We start from the raw sequence: 19,314 nt of genomic DNA, 5'->3' as shown, positions 1-19,314 counted from the left end.
CGCCTCTATCCCGATCCTTTCCGTAATCCTGTTCTACGTCCAAAGATTCTACCTCCGCACCTCGCGCCAACTCCGCCTCCTGGACCTCGAATCCAAGTCCCCCCTCTACTCCTTCTTCATCTCCTCCTTCACGGGCCTCACCACCCTCCGCGCCTTCTCCTGGACCTCTCAGTCTCAGACCGAACATCTCCGCCGCCTCGATACCTCGCAACGCCCCGCCTACCTCCTCCTCAGCGTGCAGCGCTGGCTCAGCCTCGTCCTTGAACTCATCCTTGCGGGGCTGTGCGTGCTGTTGGTCGGTATTTCCGTCGCTACTAGATATCATGTCCGGCCCAGTCTTCTTGGCGCGTCGCTCACGAGTATGACAGGGTTCGGGAATACGCTCATGGCGCTAATACAGACCTGGACTGAGCTTGACACGTCCATTGGGGCCGTTACACGTATCCGGGAGTTCGAGACCAACACGCCGCAGGAAAAGGAGGGTGCGGATCGGCCACCCGCTGGCTGGCCCTCGAGGGGAGAAATTAAAATTTCGGGACTTAGTGCTGTGTATGGCATGCGTACGGTACTGCACGACATCAATATCGAGGTCAAACCCGGGGAGAAAGTCGCCGTGTGCGGTCGCAGCGGGAGCGGGAAATCGACGCTCCTGGCGCTGCTTCTTCGCTTGTACGAGCCTGCGTCCGGGACGATCAGGATAGACGGCGTCGACACGTCCACGCTTCAACTAAACGCCCTGCGCGTGGGCGTGGTGACGCTCCCACAAGACCCTTTGCTGCTCGCGGGTACGGTGCGATATAATCTCGACCCGATGTGTAACTCAACCGATGAGATAATCCTGACTGCGCTGGAGAAAACAGGACTCCGGGGCGTGGTGGAGGATAAGGGGGGATTGGACGCGGATTTCAGCGCGGACTGGTTGAGTGCGGGGCAGAGGCAGCTTTTCTGTCTGGCGAGGGCTATGTTGAGGAGCAGTAGCATTCTACTACTGGATGAGGCTACGAGCAGGTAAATTGTTTTTCTCTTCTTGGGCGTATTTAGAATCAATGGCTAAGATATCCATTTGCAGTCTTGATTACCAGACAGACGAGCTGATTCAGGGGCTCATCAGGAAGGAGTTCGCGGGATGGAGTATGGTGGTCGTGGCGCATCGCTTGAAGACCATCGCCGATTTTGACAAGGTCGCTGTGCTGCAAGATGGGAGGCTGGCCGAGTTCGATAGCCCGGATAATCTTTTGGAGATTGGCGGGTTGTTTAAAGCTTTGTGGGACATACAGGAGCCTTGAGGAGATAGATAGACGCTACCATCAAATAGACTTGGATAGGGAGAGGTTCGCGCCGGAAGACCGACGATAGATGAGAGGGTTTACAACATTGTATTTTTTGTCTTGTTCGGAATAAAGGTTTCAGAACGAGATGCAAACTCGACTCACGTGCACCATTTTCTTGATGAATTGATTCTATGGAGAAACCACGGCATGAGTGCCAGGTAGAGGACCACGTTCAGAACCTCCTGCGCCGACTGTGGCGAGCGTACATGGCCGTATTGTGTCATGTTAACAGGAGGCTGACATGATCCGCGAGCGGCCCTGTAAAGTGCGGGACAGTACTGAAACAAGAGCGGCGCGGTTGACATGTGACAGGAGTTGAGATGAGGCCTGTCTGTGGAATAAATCGTCGACAAGAACGAAACAGAACGGGACGAAAAGCTTTCTATGGCGGCCAGAGAGATGTCGTCTTCAATAATGTATGTAGGCAACGCCTTAGCTTTCTAGTTTTGACAGGACGCATGCGGTTCACATGGTGGCCGGCCAGGGGTAATGCTGATGAGTATTAGTATGTAGAATATAAGGAAAGCTGCGAAGAGATGAGATTAAGCATAAGGTCATACCTCGAGCTACATTGTCGACAGAAACCAGACTGTCGTATGATGATAAATGCGACATCGACATACACCCAAACAAGCACAAGAACCGGCAACTTGAGCGGAAGTGGCAGGAGCCGAGGCTACTTCCTAGTCAGCGGATTCCTCATGTTCCTCACGACCGCCAACCGCCTCATTCATATCAGGCATCCAACCCTTGGGCCGCTCATTGCCTCGAACGGTAACACCATATCCAACACGTTCCACCTTCTTGACCTGCTCGACCATGACGTCCACCTTCTTGGACCAGTTCTTGGAGCTGAGCGGGGGCAAGATCTGCAACATGCTCGACACCTCCTGTAAATCAGTGAGGATGGTGCGGCCCTTGCTGTCACCGGGCATGGAGCCCGTGAGGGCCGTGACGGAGATGGCGAAACGCATCATTTCTCCCGTCAGGTCGAAGATGCCGTAGACGTAGTCAGCATGCGTGAAGGGGATGTTGACCTTGAGCTCGTCCTCGGATTGGGCGGGGGTGATGAGGGTCTGATGCTGCAGGTAGTGCATGAACGAGACAGCCTCAACGAACTCCTCCAGGCAAATCAGCGGGTAACGGTAGCGGTTGATGCCCTGAACATCGGCTTCAATGGTATTTAGGAGCTCCTTGATCTCCTTGACGCGACCTTGGATTTCCGCCGCCAAGCGCTCGGGGACGGGCTGGTTGAGCTTGCGGACCCTACAACGTGTCAGTTGGCTGAGACAGGGTTCAAGTGGAGATGCGGTGATAATACCTTTGCAGAGCAAAGATGCTATATCGATCAGTTCAGCAGTATTTCGCCAGTATACGGTACGAGTTGGGATAACTCACATCTTCTTGCTCAGGGCAGTAACATCCCTCGACACCTTGCCGATTCTCTGACGGCGATCGTGATGCTCATCAAGCTCGTCGCGGAAGCCCTCAAAAATGGAGGTATAAGCGTTGCGCGCAATCTCCTTAGACTTCTCCTCTTTCTTGTTTCCTTGGTGGTCTCGCTTAACGCCAACCATGGTACAGACTTTGTGGGAGATGATCTCTGCCTCGGGACGTCAGCTTTGTCCACAAATGTCAAGAGACTACTGATATCAACCAAACAGCTTTCTTCTAATTTGGAGGTCTGAGTGAGAGACACAAGGCACAGTCGTGGGTAAAATTCCAGTTTTTTGCTATAGTGATGTGGAAAAAACTATTGGAGAACTGCTTGAACAGGTGCGGTTTTTATCGGGGGGCCAATGTGACCAGCGATCGAGCATATGCACTTGTAAGATGTGTAGTAAAAGTCCAAGCCGATGCGACATGGGTTATGAATGTCACAAAGCAAACGGTCCTCTGGGCAACAGCGGACAAAATAAAAAGAAGCCTAGCAACTTACAGGTCTGGATTCGTCTCTCGGAATAGCTGCGCTGCTGATCTAGCGATGCCAGTCGTGCAGGTGAACAATTTATGTCGGCTAGTTGGTTCCAAGATATGGATGCCAGGTATGAATGGCCCTGAAGTGATTTCTGACCCACGTTGAAGTTCCTAGTTGTCCGAAAATTCACCTAGGGACGAGGAGTGTTGGACTTTCTGTGACTGCAGGATGGCAAGAGCACCAGCAAAAATAACTTGGGGTATAGGGAGAGCACACCTGAAAAAAACAACCTAAGCCTCATACAATCAACAAATAAATACAGTTTCTTTCTAGACGCTTAATCAGCGTCTATCAAGATGAGCATCGGCTTGGATGGGCAACTGCACACTTACCGAGTCTAAAAAGCCGTGAAGGATGTTGATGCAGCTTGTCGAAGACAGCCTCTATTCAGATGGTATTTGGCGTGATCTGATGTCCTTTCAGACTGTAAATGAATATCCTTAAGGCTTCTTCACTTATTGATGGCTCTGTGAGTTGTCACTTGATGAGATGAGGATTGAGGTGGTTCTAGCGGCTGAACTCACTTCACACCAAGATGGGCAAGGGTTGTGGTTAAGCCGAAGTAAAGCCGAGAGAAGCTGCATCTGGCCCTCTTCTTACCTTGCTGCCCTCGACTCAAGATACGAGATGGAGAGAAGTCTATGAACATGAGATGGAAAATCAATGCTACCTTTGTTTTGTATTTTTTTCAAAGCCCACCTTTCTATCTTTGAGTTTATGTTGACATCTCGTCGTAAGCCACTCTGGAAAGCCAGTTCACGGGTGTCACCCCTCTTCGGATTCTGAACTGAGCATTGGTATCATCAACTAGCAACCAGAACAGAATTGTCAGGTTTTGGGCTTCATGGAATAGTCCCATAGCCTATATAACGCTAGCGTCTTCAAGCCTCAGTACAGACAGTAGTTTGAAACTTGAAGAATCATAAGCACAGGCAGAATGGCAAAGCCCCTCGCAAAGCTCTTCTCCACGCCGCTGCCACTCTTCACAGCCGCCTTCCTGCTGCGCGCTATTCTACTCATCTACGGCCTATGGCAAGACGCCAACTCGCCGCTCAAGTACACCGATATCGACTACCTAGTCTTCACCGATGCAGCGCGCTTCACTTTCTCCCCCACTGGCCCGGCCTCCCCCTATGCCCGGGAAACCTACCGCTACACGCCTCTCCTCGCCTGGCTTCTTTACCCCACCACCCTGCCGGGCGTCTTTTGGTTCTCCTTCGGCAAAATACTATTCGCAGTCGCGGATCTGTTGGCAGGATGGCTGATCGTGCTCGTGCTGCGGCGCCATATGGGTATGCCGATGCAGAGCGCCCTTAAGTACGCGAGCATTTGGCTGCTGAACCCCATGGTGGCTACCATCTCCACCCGCGGCAGCTCTGAAGGCCTTCTGGGCGTGCTTGTCATGGCGCTACTGTACGCCGTGCTGGAGAAGCGAGTCAGGACGGCGGGGGTCCTTCTCGGGCTGGGCGTGCACTTCAAGATCTACCCCTTCATCTACGCTCCTGCGATCGTGTGGTGGATGGATGCTGAGCGGATGGGTGCTGAGGTTACGCGCGGCACGCCGGCTATCTTGCGTTTTGTAACCTCGGACCGGGTGCGTCTGGCTGTGTACAGTCTGGCTACATTTATGGGGCTCAATGTGTGGATGTACAACTTGTATGGCAACGAGTTCTTGCAGCACACCTTCTTCCATCATGTTACGAGGATCGACCACCGGCATAATTTCAGTCCGTACAACGTTTTGTTGTACCTCACCTCCTCGCAGCCTGAGATAGCCACCAGTGAATTCAGAATCGAGAGCCTGGCGTTCCTGCCGCAGATTTTACTCAGTACGGTGCTCATACCCCTCGTGGGCGGGAAGAAGGACTTGCCGGCGACTATGCTGACGCAGACTTTTGCCTTCGTCACCTTTAACAAGGTCTGCACAAGTCAGGTATGTACAGGACTGACACCTTTCGTTACATTGCTGTTGTATATCTTATCAGGCAGACGTGCAAGGTATAACTGCTCGCTCCGTCACTAACTTTCGGTAGTACTTCCTCTGGTACATGGTCTTCCTTCCTCTCTACCTACCCAACTCATCGCCGTTGCAAAAGCCAAAGCTGGGCCTCTCGGCTCTCGTTCTGTGGGTGGCCACACAAGCTGCCTGGTTGCAGCAGGGCTACAACCTCGAGTTCTTGGGCCAGAGCACTTTTGTCCCGGGGCTGCTGTACTCGTCACTTGCCTTCTTCCTGGTCAATTGTTGGATATTGGGGTTGATTATTAGCGATTTCGAGAAATCAGCCACCTTGTAGTCCAGCAAGGTTGTCTGGGATGATGATGGCCTTTGGATTCATGGGTTATAACTGTCAAGCATGGTGAGATTCAATACCTGTAGATATGCACAATAGGACAAACATGCCAAAACCGTTCTTTGGAGTCATTCGTTTCCGCATCAGACGTACTTTTACCACAGTGCTCGTCTAAAATCTATCCCGAAGTAGCCTGCTGCTTGCGCTTCCTCGGCGTCTCCTGACTGCCTCAATGACCGCCTTTTGAACCGGGCACCATCTTCACGGGAATTGAAGCAATTTACTGTCAAGACACCCATTCCATACTTATTGATACGTGATCCCATGGGGGTTGCCCTATAGCTAGAGATAAGATAGATAAGAGCTATAAAAGAGCTCTGCCAGGCCAGAATAGCTGACCTGGCCATCCTTTCCCAATACAACAATTCACACCCCATGTGCACTCGCATCACTTATTTACATTTAGATAATTGGATTAGCTTCTCCAATCACTCGAAACGACATATAGCTGAAAATAGACGAATAGACGTCATTAACCTACTGCTAAAAATATCTAGCACACAATCAAAAGGAGACGGACAACCACCCAGAAGGGACTAGCCATCGTTTGATGAGGAACAAGTCAGCAGACACGGACGCGCGGCGTGTCGGGGAAGACGTACCCGTAACGACATAGCATTGGTCTCTTCCACACGTGCAAGACTACACGCCAGTCAACAGGGTTCCATCGAACATTACCTGGGTTAGAAAACTGTGATATACTAGCTGCCAATTCGACAAGACGTACCCTTCCTTACACGGCCAGCTACCAGCAAGCATGTACCGCCAAAAGGCCCATCAACATATATCATCGAGGAGTAGCACGGCTCGTATGAATCGACTTGACTTGTCTTATCTAGAGGTAGACTACAGCATGTCCCCTTTGACGGGATTTATCTTTCAAAGTGGAACCAGGCTAGCCAGCTCATCTTATCTCACTCTTTCAACAGGAGCCCAACCAAACGTTGCCCCCACGTTGTCCGCCCAATCGGAGTAATGGCAGATCGAGCAAGATACATGACCAAACCCCTTCCTTCTCTCAAACATCAACTCCCTACTATGCCATGCCGCAAAACCTATGGATAGTTCATACAAAATAATTCCCTCAAAACTCCATACTAATGTATAAACGCTGGATGTGTGTGTGTGTGTGTGTGTTCGTGTGTAGGTGTGTGGGTGGATTGGGGAAAAAAAAACCGAGAGATTAGGTATCATCGAGACATCTGCGAACCAATTTCCCCTTGCCGTCTAAAACGCCCAAAATTTCCGGAGTAACTTCAATGCGTGTGCAGTGTAGAGATGAGGGCGAAGCTAGTATTTACATGTGGCCGTCGAGGTTTGGTCGGCATGGACCCCGTGATCATGTAATTTTCGAATGGTGTTTCGCTGATAATTGAATATTTGTGAGCCTTAAAATCAGGCCGCTTGTGAAAAGTCTTCATCACACTATGGTGATCCCTCCGGAAAGCATGGCGTAGTTCGCAAGTTTAAGGGAGAGGACGTGTGACTTGGGGAAGTCGGGGCTGATGACCAAGCGGCCTTCTTTATTGAAGCCAACCTCGCCGAAACTTTCAGCCATGGACTCGAAGCGAGCGTCTGGCCGAACGCGATTGAGCTCCGCTACAATTTCGTCACTCCAGACGCCAGAGCACCAACCATCCTTGATGATGAAGTAGGGGTTCAAGGGAGGAACAGGTGAATCTAAACCGTTGTTAGCATGCCGTACGAGGACGCGTGGGTGGGACAGATTAAACGTACCTAGATCAACAAAGCGGATTCGTAAGAGATTCACCTCCTTGAGCCGCTCCAAGCATCGTATGCCCCCTAACACCAGCTGCTCGAATGCATTGATAAAATGCATGTCGGTGATGCCCGATCCAGATTCATTCCATTGAGCATTTTGGCGGCAGCAATTCTTGACAGTGATGTTAATGGTCTTCAGCCTGCTTGTCCGCGGATTCGAGTGCTTAGCTAAGAGATCAAAGAAACTGTGGCAAATACGACCGGTATACGACAAATGCTCCAGTTTACTGGCTGCCTTAGCCATCTTCTCGCACCAATGAAGCTGTTCGCAGACCTTCAGGTAGTACGGTGGGCATGTCAGCTCTCGCCTGTAGTCGGTCTCCAGGCTGAGATTCAGCTTGGTAATCTTCGAATCGAGAATCTCAAGAGTGCCCGCCATGCTCAAATAACTCTTACTCTTGGGCTTCGCATAGGTACCGTGCCACTCTTCCAGGTTTGGTAGCGCGTTGGAGATGAACTGCCAGTCCTTGTAGTGACGGATGATGTTCCATTGGCTCTTGATGACCAGGGTCTGAATGGAAGGGACCTCGGGCAGGTCCCTGGGCACCGGATGAGCCCTCGCCGGCCAAAGAGGAGCTGGCGGGTTGAATTTGACTCTGGGGGCCTTCTTTCTCTCTCCACCTTCGAGTGTCATGACCCGCACCTCTGGGAACGAGTTGCTCACGAGATAGAATACATCCTCCAACGTCGAATTATCCGTCGGCAAAGCGTATTGCGCGCTTGAGATACCCTCGGGGGAGACAGTCGGGAGAGCGAGGGATGAGTTGGGCGCTCCGGCCGAGCCAAACTTAGGCTGGAAAACGGGGAACCATATTTCGATGTGCTTAACATATGTTCTCATGTGGGAACGCTGCACAAAGAAGTCCATTACCTCGTTACATTCGTCGACTGTGGCCTTGAGCTTGAGATGGCGGAAGAGACGCTCCTGTACCAGATCCCTCCACAGTGGCATGACCAGAGCCAGATTGGACAGTTCTTTCCTCCTCGAATGGCGAAGCGCGGTGCTCCAACTGCGGGCATTGACACTTGGTATGCTCAAAGAGCTGGGCGACGTGGTAGATACCCGGTACCCGAAGAGGTGGTCCAAGATGCACTCGTGAATCTCTGCCGGTAAAGTCATCAGAGACTGCTGGGGGTACTGGTCGGCGGTCGGCGTAGTCACGGGGCTCATAACCATGGAATCTTCAGAGTCGTGGCATGCCGGTTGGCACGTTAGACATCGTATATCCACCTGGCCCTGCTGCGCATTAGGAAACGGAGTACTACTTGGCCGCGTTGGCGGAATGAAATCTTGCGGCTTCGTTTGTTCTAGTGGCGGGCTCGACGGCCCTGGCGATACTGGTGTAGACGTCGTCGTCATTATAGCAGCCAGCTCCGTCGCCGCGGTCCCCTCGTTATCCTGCTCGTCATCGTCGCCATTCATCGACACGTCCCGCGGCAGATACGCCTCCCTGAGATTCTGCGATGGCACATCATACGTGTTGCTGGTCATTACATGATCTTCGTCGTCGTTAAAGACACCAGAATTCCGTCTTCCCATCATCTTCTCGTATTCTGCTTCAGTATCGGCTCTATCGCCCAGGAACTCCGATGATCATGACAAGATTGCGTAGCGATTGGCTGGAACGATGATGGCTACTCGGCGCTGTCAAAGCACCGCACTATCGAATGCTCGCGAGTATGTTCGTCGCCTATTCGGTGAACTGGAATGTCGGAAGGCGGATGCAGCCGTCGGTTGTCGTTGCAAAGGTGGTCGCGTGTGTACTGGCGGAAAAGTTGGTACGCTGAACTGGGTGGAACAGATCACTGCCGAAGGATTGCTAGAGTGGGCAGACGGGAACGCAAAGGGGAAAGGGACACGGTCCTCCTCGTCGTTGTCGTAAATGAAAGGTACGGATAGGAGAAAGCTACCAGATTACTATGCGAATGAAGGATAGTGATGCGGCTTTGTCAAAGGGAATACTCGAGAAGGAATGAGACAGATTTGGAAATTTGATGGAGGGGGACTTCAGTTTGCGCAGCGGTTGGACCAACCCGAATCTGGAGTGAGGGTCAGGCAATGCAACTTCACTTGGGACTGGACATGGCCAGCATGGCAGTTTCCAGGTGCCATGGCTCGGGCCAGGCTTAAGCGGGCGCTTGCCACCATTAGCTTCTAGACTAACGCTCTGCATGGGTTTAATTCCACGTTATATTGCATTATCATTTCGTCTAGCGAATTCGTAGGCAGGCCGATAGCACATGCTTCAATAGCGGCGACCGCTTGGCAATTGGGTCATCTCGAAAGTGGCCCCATGGGCCATGATAATCACAACAATCGTAAAGGTAATCAACCAAACTATCAAGTACGCGCCACATCACCAGGGGACCGCACCTAAACACGACAACAGTCAAATCACGCAAGGGCAACATTGGATCCAAACCCGCGGCGAACACCACCCAGACAAAGCGAGCATATTGTGCTCAGCACACGTCTTGAATTCTTCTGAATGGTATGTATCCATTGAGACCGACGAGCGGCACAGAAAGCTGAGCCATGAATGCCGCCATAAAAAATCGAAATATTTCGTCTTTACGTGATGGGCAGAAACTTCTTCAAGGCAGGTGCCCATCGGAGTGGCGTGCATGACAGCCGATATGGGGCTTGTTGAAATTGTCTACCAACTTTTATTCGCTCCTTGCTTACATCAATTCATACGAGCTGGACGATCGTCAACGGCAATACCTACGCAATGTCATCTTGTGTTACACGGGATGCGCGACACTCGGTGATGCTCACGATCACCCATTGCTATGTATTTACCAGCGCATTGATCAAACCCTCAGCACACCGCGCCGGCCAAGGTTCGTTGACGACTCGTGTGGTGCCGACACATGCCCTCCCTCAATTTAAATGCGGAAGGAATAAACACAGCGTAGGTTGCTGAGACAATCATTGTCTAGTTGTCAAGTTAAGAAGACACACGGACCTGTAACTCGGAATATCTCGTCGACACGGGCTCAAGATATGGCTTTTTTGGACGACCATCTCGCAACTGTAAGTAAGCCGATGTTTATAACGACATTTGAGCTCTCCAATCAAGATCTTCTTGGCGATCGTAGCAGATAAAGGGGTGCTTTCGGCATAACCCGAATGATTGAAAGCACACTTTTCTTTTTAAATCCGTAGAGATTTTTCCTAGTAACTCTAGTCCAAATATAACGAAATTATTCTCTAATTAGTTCTAAATCGATTCTTAATCGATTCTACTATATTATCTTTACTATAGCTACTACAGATATCTTCCCTATTATCTAAAATACCCGCTCTATATTTAGAGGTACGTACTTATAGTTATATGTATACTACCGGAAGTAGTAGGTATACGGTAATAGAGCTTACTAATAGCTAATACGACTTTATCTTCCTAGATTATATAGTACTTATGTGACGGGCTCACTGCGAAACTATACAGCTCAACATGGCCAAATACTGTTAATTATCTAACTGAGGAGGAAAGTAAAATATGCGAGTTGTCCCGGGAACACGGACTATGTTTTGTGTGCCCTCGATGGTTCCTTTGGTGGATCCGGACGCACGGTCCTTGCAGCTCCGGATCCCATATCAGGCACAGCCTGTCACAACTTACGTCGTTAAACTCGAATAGTAGTATACTAAGTAGCCAGTAGTGTGTGCCGTCGACGTAAGTAATACTATCCTTAAAGAAGTAATATTAGGGCTAAAAAAATTAACTTAAAATCGATTCGAAGTTAATTTAGAAATATACTTACTATATCCTTGTATGACGGTATCGTTACGTAGAACGATTAGCTGAATTACGAGGAAGAAGTAGCGGATAACGGGTTATTACTAGGGAAAGCAGAATCGAATCGAATCGAAATCGGAATTCAAATTCAATTCAAATTCGATTCTATGGTCAGTTAGACCCGATTTTCACATATTTTCAACTAAGAAGAATAGAGGGATTATCTACCCCACTATGGTCACCTGGACCCAGTGTTTTAACATCACGTGAGGTCATGGTCGGCTCAACTGGGGGGGTCTATGGTCACCTTAACTGTAGTCTCGATTGAAATGCGAGGGGTTTGAGAACCAAATAAATATCCAGGGACATGACCGTCATGCGGAGTAGCCGTGGATGAGCCTTGCCATGACGATGAGATGCAGGACGCATGCATTCCAAGGTTCCCGACAGTACGGCGGGTCTTGTCATTGCCGACTTTCCATGGCAGCAGTTGCGGCAGCGGCTGTGTGTCCAGGGAAAGGTCAGCTGGAGGATGCTATGACATGCAGGAACAGAGTGAAGTGCAACAAGATAAAAAAAACAAGGTTATCAACTTCAGACTAGAGTTGAAGCCAAGGAGGATGCCCGTGCCCTGAGTCAAGAATATCTTTTTGGTTATACAGACGATCGAGCTCCACAGATATGCTCCTGGGCAATTTTACCCTCACGGCAAATTCTGATCAGAGCCTCCCGTGATCAGCTTTGTCCTCGGGATAACAGGCCGGCCATATTGATTAGTTATTGGCTGGTGGGAGTCACCGGCACTGAGTTTGACGATAAACACTGTGAGGGCTTTAGCCCACGGTCGCAGGTGGGATCATCTCAACTGATTCGCCGTCGGTGACCGACCGCATCTAGATAACCGAACGGCATTGCCAAACACGTTGCATGCCGGCTAACTCACGGCCAAAGTTGCAATGCCCAATCGCGAGTCAAGAAGATGAGCCGACTGGCGGTGCTGCCGTCTTGCGTCGTCACAACTCTGCAACTCTGTGAGCATTCCTCTTTTTTGTTTCGTCCCATGGTTTGTATGGTGTGTATGGGCCGTCTTTGGAGCCGAAATACCCCACGATGTCCCAAACGGGTGCAGCTCAGATGCAGTGTCTCTGGTTTCAGTTGATCTAATCTAGTCGAAAAGCCAATGAGCGTTGAGCAACGTTGAAACGGCGTGTCGGCCTGAGAACCAAGGAGGTTGTTTCTGTTCTGTGGGACCTCGGACAATTAAACGGTACCTAATACCCTGAGCTGAGAAAGCGTCTATTCCCTAGCTGCCGCCCTGTGCAGGAATTCGTGAGCAAATGGCGGCTCTTTTGAGAGGCTGTTGGCATGTTCCGCTTCGGCGCTCCACCACCCACCCAACCATGACCCTGCGTTTTGGTGTTCAGGTTCGGTTCTTGTTCATTGGTCCTATTGTATTCTGTTGAATTTGACGGACGATGATCACGGCTAGACTCTTTCCGCAGTGACTACACAAAGGACCGGTGCGCTGCGTTGTCCCATGAATCAGCTTTCCTTCAAATCCTGAGGACGGGGTCGCGGGCAATCATCACCCAGGATTCTAACGCCCGGGTTCCCCAGACGAACCCAGACGAACCCATAATACCCAAACGCATGCGTGGCTGTTGGACTTGGCGGGATGTTCCAAGGAGGTTCTCCCTGAGCAGAAACTGCGTGACCTGGCCAACACTGTGGCAGAGATTCTCCAGGCTGCCTCCCTTGCATTCCAGACTGGCGCAGGCCAATTACGACCTTGCGAGGAACGATGTTAGTGCGCCATGACGCGTCCCAGTTTGACAGCCGTTTTTTGCTGTTTTTTTTGTCGTTAGCCTTGCCCCGTGAATCTGCCATCCGCAGCTTGCGCGTCGAATATGTAACCTGGTCACGCCTAGCTGACCGAAATAGCCTGGTCAATTTTCCATCAGACGGACAGCCAGTATCTCACCAAAACGATGATGGTGGGCATTTCACCAACTCTATCGTCGGCCCGCTGCAGCTCGATGTCTAGGGACGAGCTCAAATCCCATATTTTCGGTGCGACCTGTAACGAAAACAAACTGCATCTGCGTTCTCTCGCCGAGAGTCCATGATCGCTGGTCGTGGGAGATCGTCCAAGTCGGCACCCACCTGCCGCACGCCGAACCCCTAACTGTGGCCCAACCTACCATTGACCTTCTATGCGCTCTCTCTAGGTATCACCCGCCCATCACCTGAGCCGCTCAAATGCTCCTCTACAAACATTATTGCCTCACCCCAGCTTGCCAGCATTCCGTAAAATCACTGATGGTTGAGCCCGGCAACTATAGTACAGTGCAGCAACCTTACTTTTTGCCCAATTCAACGCTGCACTATGGCTATGCGGCTGTCACACGTTATCGTCTGGAGTTTAAACCGGTTGAAAGGGCAAACTGGCTAGCGTTGGTGGATCGGTACCCGGCGTTCCCAGGGGCAGGTTTGACTTGGCGAGCTAAGTGACGGCTTGGCGCGTCACCCTTGCAGTCTAAGCCGCCGCACCTCTTGCAGCATGCTTCCGTAACCAACGACGGGTTGTGACATGGTCGTGAGGATCCCATTCATGCTATTCCGAGAATGTACGTATGCCGGCTATCAACTAGGTCTGTACGAAATATCGTACGTCGGGCCCCCTTACGGCCCTTATGGGGGCCCTGGTTAATCTGGCCCTGCACAAGAGATTTCTTAAAGGAGAGATACCGAGCTATATTTCCTGACTTCCATCCAGCTGTTGTCCATCTTAAAAAGCGTTTCTATTCGGCAGTACCTGCATTAGGGGAATTGAGGTACTTCATTTCTTGTCATCCATCTATTTACTATTTTTACATTCTGCATTCTTCTATTTGTTTGTTCAACTACCCACATCATTGTCCCTTGCCTGGAGCTTGTGTACCGTTCGTTCTCAACGCAGTTTGACATTTGATACCCTTCGATTCTCTATTCGCAATTTTAAAGACATAAGCTCACTGCTCTCTTTCCCCGTTTCTCGATTTGGCTGGTACCATAGAAAAACCAATACTTCCGTTCAGAGCACTGTCTATTCACGATGGCGCCCCTCACCACACTCTTCACCTCGGTGCTTGCCGTTGCAGCATCCTTGGTCAATGCGGCTCCTACCACTGGCCTCGCTACCTGGGATTCGACCCTCGGTGTCCCCATTGACAACGTCGACGCCACCGATATTGTGCCCAACGCCTACATCGTGGTGTACAACAAGACCTTTGGTGACGACGTGGTGGCTGCTCACCAGATGAGTGTGGCATCCGCTATCAAGAAGCGCAACATTGGCAAGCGGAGTCTCAGTGGCAAGCTGCTGTCCACCAGCACTCGCACGTTTTCCATGTCGGGCTGGCACGCCATGGCTCTGGAGGCAGATGACCTGATGATGATGGAGATCAACGCTGCTGAGGAGGTTTCGTTTGTCGAGGCCGACACCTATGTCAAGGCTTTGGCACTGCAGTCGCAATCCAACGCTCCTAGCGGTCTCATCCGGTTGTCTAGCGCATCTGCTACTGCAAGCTCGGCCGCGGCTGGCTATGTTTTCGATGACTCGGCAGGACAGGGCATCACGGCTTACGTTGTGGACACTGGTATCATGACGACCCACGAGGAGTTCCAGGGACGTGCTGTCATGGGTGCCAACTTCATCAACGATGTGGTATGTAATTTCACTAACACCGGAATGAGACACGGTCAGAGTAAATCACTAACTGGGGACATTAGGACACTGACGAGAACGGTCACGGCTCTCACGTTGCTGGCACTATTGGTGGTGCTACTTTTGGTGTCGCCAAGAACGTTAACCTAGTGGGCGTCAAGGTGCTCGATGCTGATGGTGGTGGCACCAACTCTGGTGTTCTGCAGGGTCTGGATTTCGTCGCCAACAACGCTTCTGCTGAGGGACTCGCTGGCAAGGCCGTCATGAACATGTCTCTGGGTGGTTCCAGGTCCCGGGCTATCAACAACGCCGTCGAGGCTATCGCTGCCGCCGGTGTCGTGCCCGTTGTCGCTGCCGGAAACGAGAACCAGGATGCCGGCAATACCAGCCCGGCATCTGCCCCCAACGCCATCACCGTCGGTGCCATCGACCAGACGACGGATGCTAAGGCCAGCTTCAGCAACTTTGGCACATCTGTTGACATCTTTGGACCTGGTGTCGATGTCGAGAGTGTGGGCATCACCAGCGACACCGCCACCGAGGTTCTATCCGGTACTTCCATGGGTAAGCCAATTCCACCGTTACAAATTTCATGCAGGACTTGAAGCTAACAACAAGACGACAGCCTCCCCCCATGTCGCCGGTCTTGCCGCTTACCTCATGTCCCTTGAGAGCATCACCGACGTCACTGCCGTCTCTGATCGCATCAAGGCCCTCGCTGGCGACAGCGGGGCTACCGTTCTTGACAACGAGGCCGACACCACCGATTTGATCGCCAACAACGGCAACTTGTAAAGCGGGCTTGCTTTCTTGCATATCATATGATTACGCGAAAGGGGGAACACGGCATCGTGCATCATCACCGTTCCAGCACGCACTTATTATCTACCACTAGATATATCAAAAGGACATGCCGAGGAACCCACCAAAACCTAGTTTTCTTGGAACGGAGTTACGAGTGATCGGAGCCACAGGCAGCATCTTCTTTTGCAATAGACCTACTAGCGATACAATGGGACTTGGTAGAAGACCAAGTGTGGATTAGTTGCATACAAGGGCCTCCCCAGCGGTAGAACTTAATTGTTTAAGGTACATATCACAACACATCAATATCCATAATTGACAACCAAGTCACGGTCTAATTACGGTCACGGTATTGATTTGGACGCAATAGCAGTGATGAAAAGGTCATGAATTTTAAAATCAAGGTATTAATGGCTAGTTCGTGATACAACCAAACGTCGTCTCATCCTGTCGTAAATTCGAATTTATCCCATGTGCTGAGTATTGCATAGAGCATAACCTTGAAACCTTCCAGATCCCTTCTACTCCATGCGCAGCAACCCTGTGAACCTTCTTGCCTTCCATATCTCCAGTACTTCGTTAACTCTACAACTTCATCCCATCCCATCCCATCCCATTCCATCCCCCACAAGCCTCCACTTGGTCTGACTCTGAATAACCCAAAGAATCCCACTTACCTAAAATAAGCATTTGGAGGTGCTCGTTTCGGCCCCTTCCATACATAATCTTCATACGGGAGGTGGGGCAAGTGTGTCAATCAATCGCAGTCATAGTCATCAAACAGAAGTCTCCAGAAAATCTAGAGACAGAACCACAAATCCCCCAAACCGCCAAGCTGCCAGCATCCTCAGCTCCGACCGGTTCTGCGGTTCTTGGCAAAGCAATGCGGGAGGAGGTCATGTCGTCCATCTTCCTTGTTTCCTCGTTGTTCGGTTTTGAGGTTCCCGTTCTTTCTTTTCGGGAGAGCAAAGAGGGTCCTCGCTGCGGGGGATGTAATGACACGCGACCAACACGAGACGAGGTGATGTGAACAGCGGAGCCCCTGTCGGCGGTTGGATCGGATAGAGGGACTAGGAAAAGGTGAAATGGGAGGCCGGCTGGTAGAAATATCTCTGACTGAGGGTCCTGTATCCGAATGTAACATACTTCAATAGGCTCGTAGGTATTATGACGAGTGGACGTAGACATTGCCAACATTCTTGTTTCGAGGGATCCGGATGACGCGTAGGAGTCCGACTCGGTAAACGCTAATGGGGATATTTGCTAATTCCAGCCTTGTCACCAGCTCACGCTCGAGCACAAACAGTCAACTCGTTGACCGAATCTCCTCAGGCCCCAGGTTCGCAAACGTCTTCGAAAACCGTTGTATTGATTGAACCCTAGTTCTCCACAGCATACAGTCACGGTGAAATCCAGCCCGAGAACGACCTCGGGAAACTAAGACAAGGAGAAAGTTACACCAGAGTAGTAGTGACTCAATAAGGCTGCAACCGATCTACAACAGGACTACCAAACTGAACACATAGCTTTATTATAAGGTTGTAGAAACCGGCCCGGTAAGAAACTGTCTTCTCATACTAGGCGACATTATTCCATATCATGTTAGACAACTCAGCACATTCCCATTTTCGGTCCATCCGGATAGTCGATACACCTACCTGATAATACTTATGTGGTCTTGCTGTGGCTCGGGTCAGTAGGTATACTTAGGCTATTGATATGTCAAATGAACAAGATGCCGGCAGTTCCTGATCAGACCTCCGTCAATATGTATAGAACAAGTCCCCCATCCGCGTATTAGGGTTTATCCAGGCTTAGCGTGTAGCATCAGGTCCAAGGAGCATAAGACAGCACCTCGTCCCGCACCTCATGCAGCCTCTTTCCAAGTCCAACCCCCTCCCCAAATTCCAAGCGACTAAACCCCAACCGACTAGCCTCATAAAACGGACTATCCGTGCCAACCGCATCCCTCTCCCTCTCCAACCCCCTAGCCCCCAATGTGAGCGCCAGACCATGATCGCCCAACGCAACCGCCAGCCCCGCCGCCGCCGAGTACAGCGACGCGATCTCCCTTCCCGCGAGACCCTCCCCTTCATACGCCTCAATAATCTCCCTCATCAGCCTCAGCTCCCGGGTTGCCATTTCCAGCTTCTCCACCGGAACGGACTTGTTCTCCGCAGAAAAGACGGCCAATTTCTCATGCAAGCCCACGCGCCTCTTCCGGCTCTCGCCCCTTCGCTGGGCACTTCCCGCGCAGAGCTCGCACGCGCACGTGAAGCCGTACCCCTCTGATAAGCTAGCCTGCCGTCCCTGACGCAACGCCAGCTCGTCGTGTAAGTACGAGATGGTGATTTCTTCTTCATTGCCAATATCCCTTAGGGCATGGACGGTGAAGCTCTGCAGATTGGCGTTGAAGTTTCCCTGGGCATTGGGTACGCACGAGTGGTTTATGCGCGCCACGGTCGGAAATACAGCCCGTGTGCCATCCGCGTCCGAGAGGGCAAAGTTGTTGTTGTAGAAGATGTTCAAGATGTCACGGACCTCTCTGGTGGCCATGATGGCGGGGAAAGACTTCCATGCCGCAACGAGGAGGCTCGCGATGGAGGAGCGCTTGGTCTCGTTTAGGGAGAGGCGGAGCAGGGTCTTATGGTCCTTTAGAGAGAGCCTTCGCGCAGCAGCGAGGATGTCTGGTTTGTTGTTGTTAATGAGAAGGAGAGGGCGCTCCGCCAAGATGCGACTTCCAGGTGCTATCTGGCGGGATGCGAAGATGCCGAACCCTTTGACGCCGGCATGGCGAACTTGGAACATTGAACAAGGTCGCGCAACTTCGCCATGGAGGAACAAGAAGTGGTTGTGGCTGTCAACTCGATGTTCCACTGACTCGGGACTAGAGAAAAGGGAGAGTAGCAAAGGCTCGTGCTGGGTCGAAAGCAGACTAGCTTGACGATAACGAACACATGTTATGAGAGAAGTGGATGCATTAAGTTGAAATATACAAACCACCTGGATGATTTGTAAGTGCCAACAGTAACCGAACTATAGGTATCAGAGAGTCGAGTATGCACCATTAAACATAATATCGTAAAATGCAGCCCGAAACACGTTGTGTGCTGACCATAAATGCTCTGTACATTGCCTCAAGTCTTCGAGGGTTGCCAAAATACTTCAGGCGTGCTGTAGACGAATCCCATTGTCGCCTGGAGTGCACCAGGGACGTACCACACGGTCATCATCGCTTTGGAGTGGTTCGTCTACTGTTGCTCCCCACGGGACTACATCAGATACTGGGGCATTTTATACAGAAGTCACTGATGGCAAGCATCCCAAATGGGCCATGAAAGTATGTTCGCGATCCACGGCAGCAAACCCTTCGGACAAGACCAAGGGGTTTAAAACTGACGTGTGCCTACGACCTTTAGTAAAGGTCGGTACTACTCGCGATGTGTGGTTCAATATCAGCACTTCTCGGCACAACCTCAGTCATCGTAAAGGACTGGATTGTAATTTGACATCCGTGCTAGGAGTTTCTCCCTTTGAATCATAGGTACGCATCACAACGTCGCGTGTAGAACATGGTGAATGAAGCCTTTCCGTCGCCCTGCTGCGCAGGCTCGTA

At 51.0% G+C, this 19,314-nt stretch overlaps 6 protein-coding genes across 6 annotated transcripts; 3 read left to right on the top strand and 3 right to left on the bottom strand.

Annotated features, from left to right (window-relative positions):
* Positions 1–1,220, top strand: BCR38DRAFT_82495 (P-loop containing nucleoside triphosphate hydrolase protein; the record flags this gene model as incomplete). Its single annotated transcript, XM_040865678.1, has 1 exon — positions 1–1,220. A coding segment is annotated over one exon (1,012 nt), but the record flags the coding sequence as incomplete, so codon positions are not given.
* Positions 1,221–2,014: 794 nt separating this feature from the next.
* On the bottom strand, positions 2,015–2,908 carry BCR38DRAFT_489919 (Translin; the record flags this gene model as incomplete). Its single annotated transcript, XM_040864460.1, has 3 exons — positions 2,015–2,597; positions 2,653–2,670; positions 2,730–2,908. 3 exons carry the CDS (start codon positions 2,906–2,908, stop codon positions 2,015–2,017), a joined length of 780 nt encoding a protein of 259 aa, XP_040711054.1.
* A 1,032-nt stretch (positions 2,909–3,940) lies between these two features.
* BCR38DRAFT_449029 (GPI mannosyltransferase 1) lies at positions 3,941–5,714 on the top strand. The gene is made up of 2 exons (XM_040861261.1): positions 3,941–5,242; positions 5,343–5,714. The coding sequence occupies exons 1-2, from the start codon at positions 4,247–4,249 to the stop codon at positions 5,601–5,603; spliced, it is 1,257 nt and encodes a 418-aa protein (XP_040711053.1). The 5' UTR covers positions 3,941–4,246; the 3' UTR covers positions 5,604–5,714.
* A 1,366-nt stretch (positions 5,715–7,080) lies between these two features.
* On the bottom strand, positions 7,081–8,802 carry BCR38DRAFT_354017 (uncharacterized protein; the record flags this gene model as incomplete). The annotated part of the gene is made up of 2 exons (XM_040856840.1): positions 7,081–7,340; positions 7,398–8,802. The coding sequence occupies 2 exons, from the start codon at positions 8,800–8,802 to the stop codon at positions 7,081–7,083; spliced, it is 1,665 nt and encodes a 554-aa protein (XP_040711052.1).
* A 5,480-nt stretch (positions 8,803–14,282) lies between these two features.
* On the top strand, positions 14,283–15,689 carry BCR38DRAFT_354136 (subtilase; the record flags this gene model as incomplete). The annotated part of the gene is made up of 3 exons (XM_040856851.1): positions 14,283–14,894; positions 14,960–15,458; positions 15,520–15,689. The coding sequence occupies 3 exons, from the start codon at positions 14,283–14,285 to the stop codon at positions 15,687–15,689; spliced, it is 1,281 nt and encodes a 426-aa protein (XP_040711051.1).
* A 1,836-nt stretch (positions 15,690–17,525) lies between these two features.
* On the bottom strand, positions 17,526–18,506 carry BCR38DRAFT_413814 (uncharacterized protein; the record flags this gene model as incomplete). Its single annotated transcript, XM_040858872.1, has 1 exon — positions 17,526–18,506. The coding sequence occupies one exon, from the start codon at positions 18,504–18,506 to the stop codon at positions 17,526–17,528; it is 981 nt and encodes a 326-aa protein (XP_040711050.1).
* Positions 18,507–19,314: the final 808 nt, after the last annotated feature.

The sequence above is a fragment of the Pseudomassariella vexata genome (genome assembly GCF_002105095.1).
Source record: "Pseudomassariella vexata strain CBS 129021 chromosome Unknown BCR38scaffold_18, whole genome shotgun sequence".
Classification (NCBI taxonomy): Eukaryota; Fungi; Ascomycota; class Sordariomycetes; order Amphisphaeriales; family Pseudomassariaceae; genus Pseudomassariella; species Pseudomassariella vexata.
This window is presented reverse-complemented; position numbering and strand designations above follow the sequence as displayed.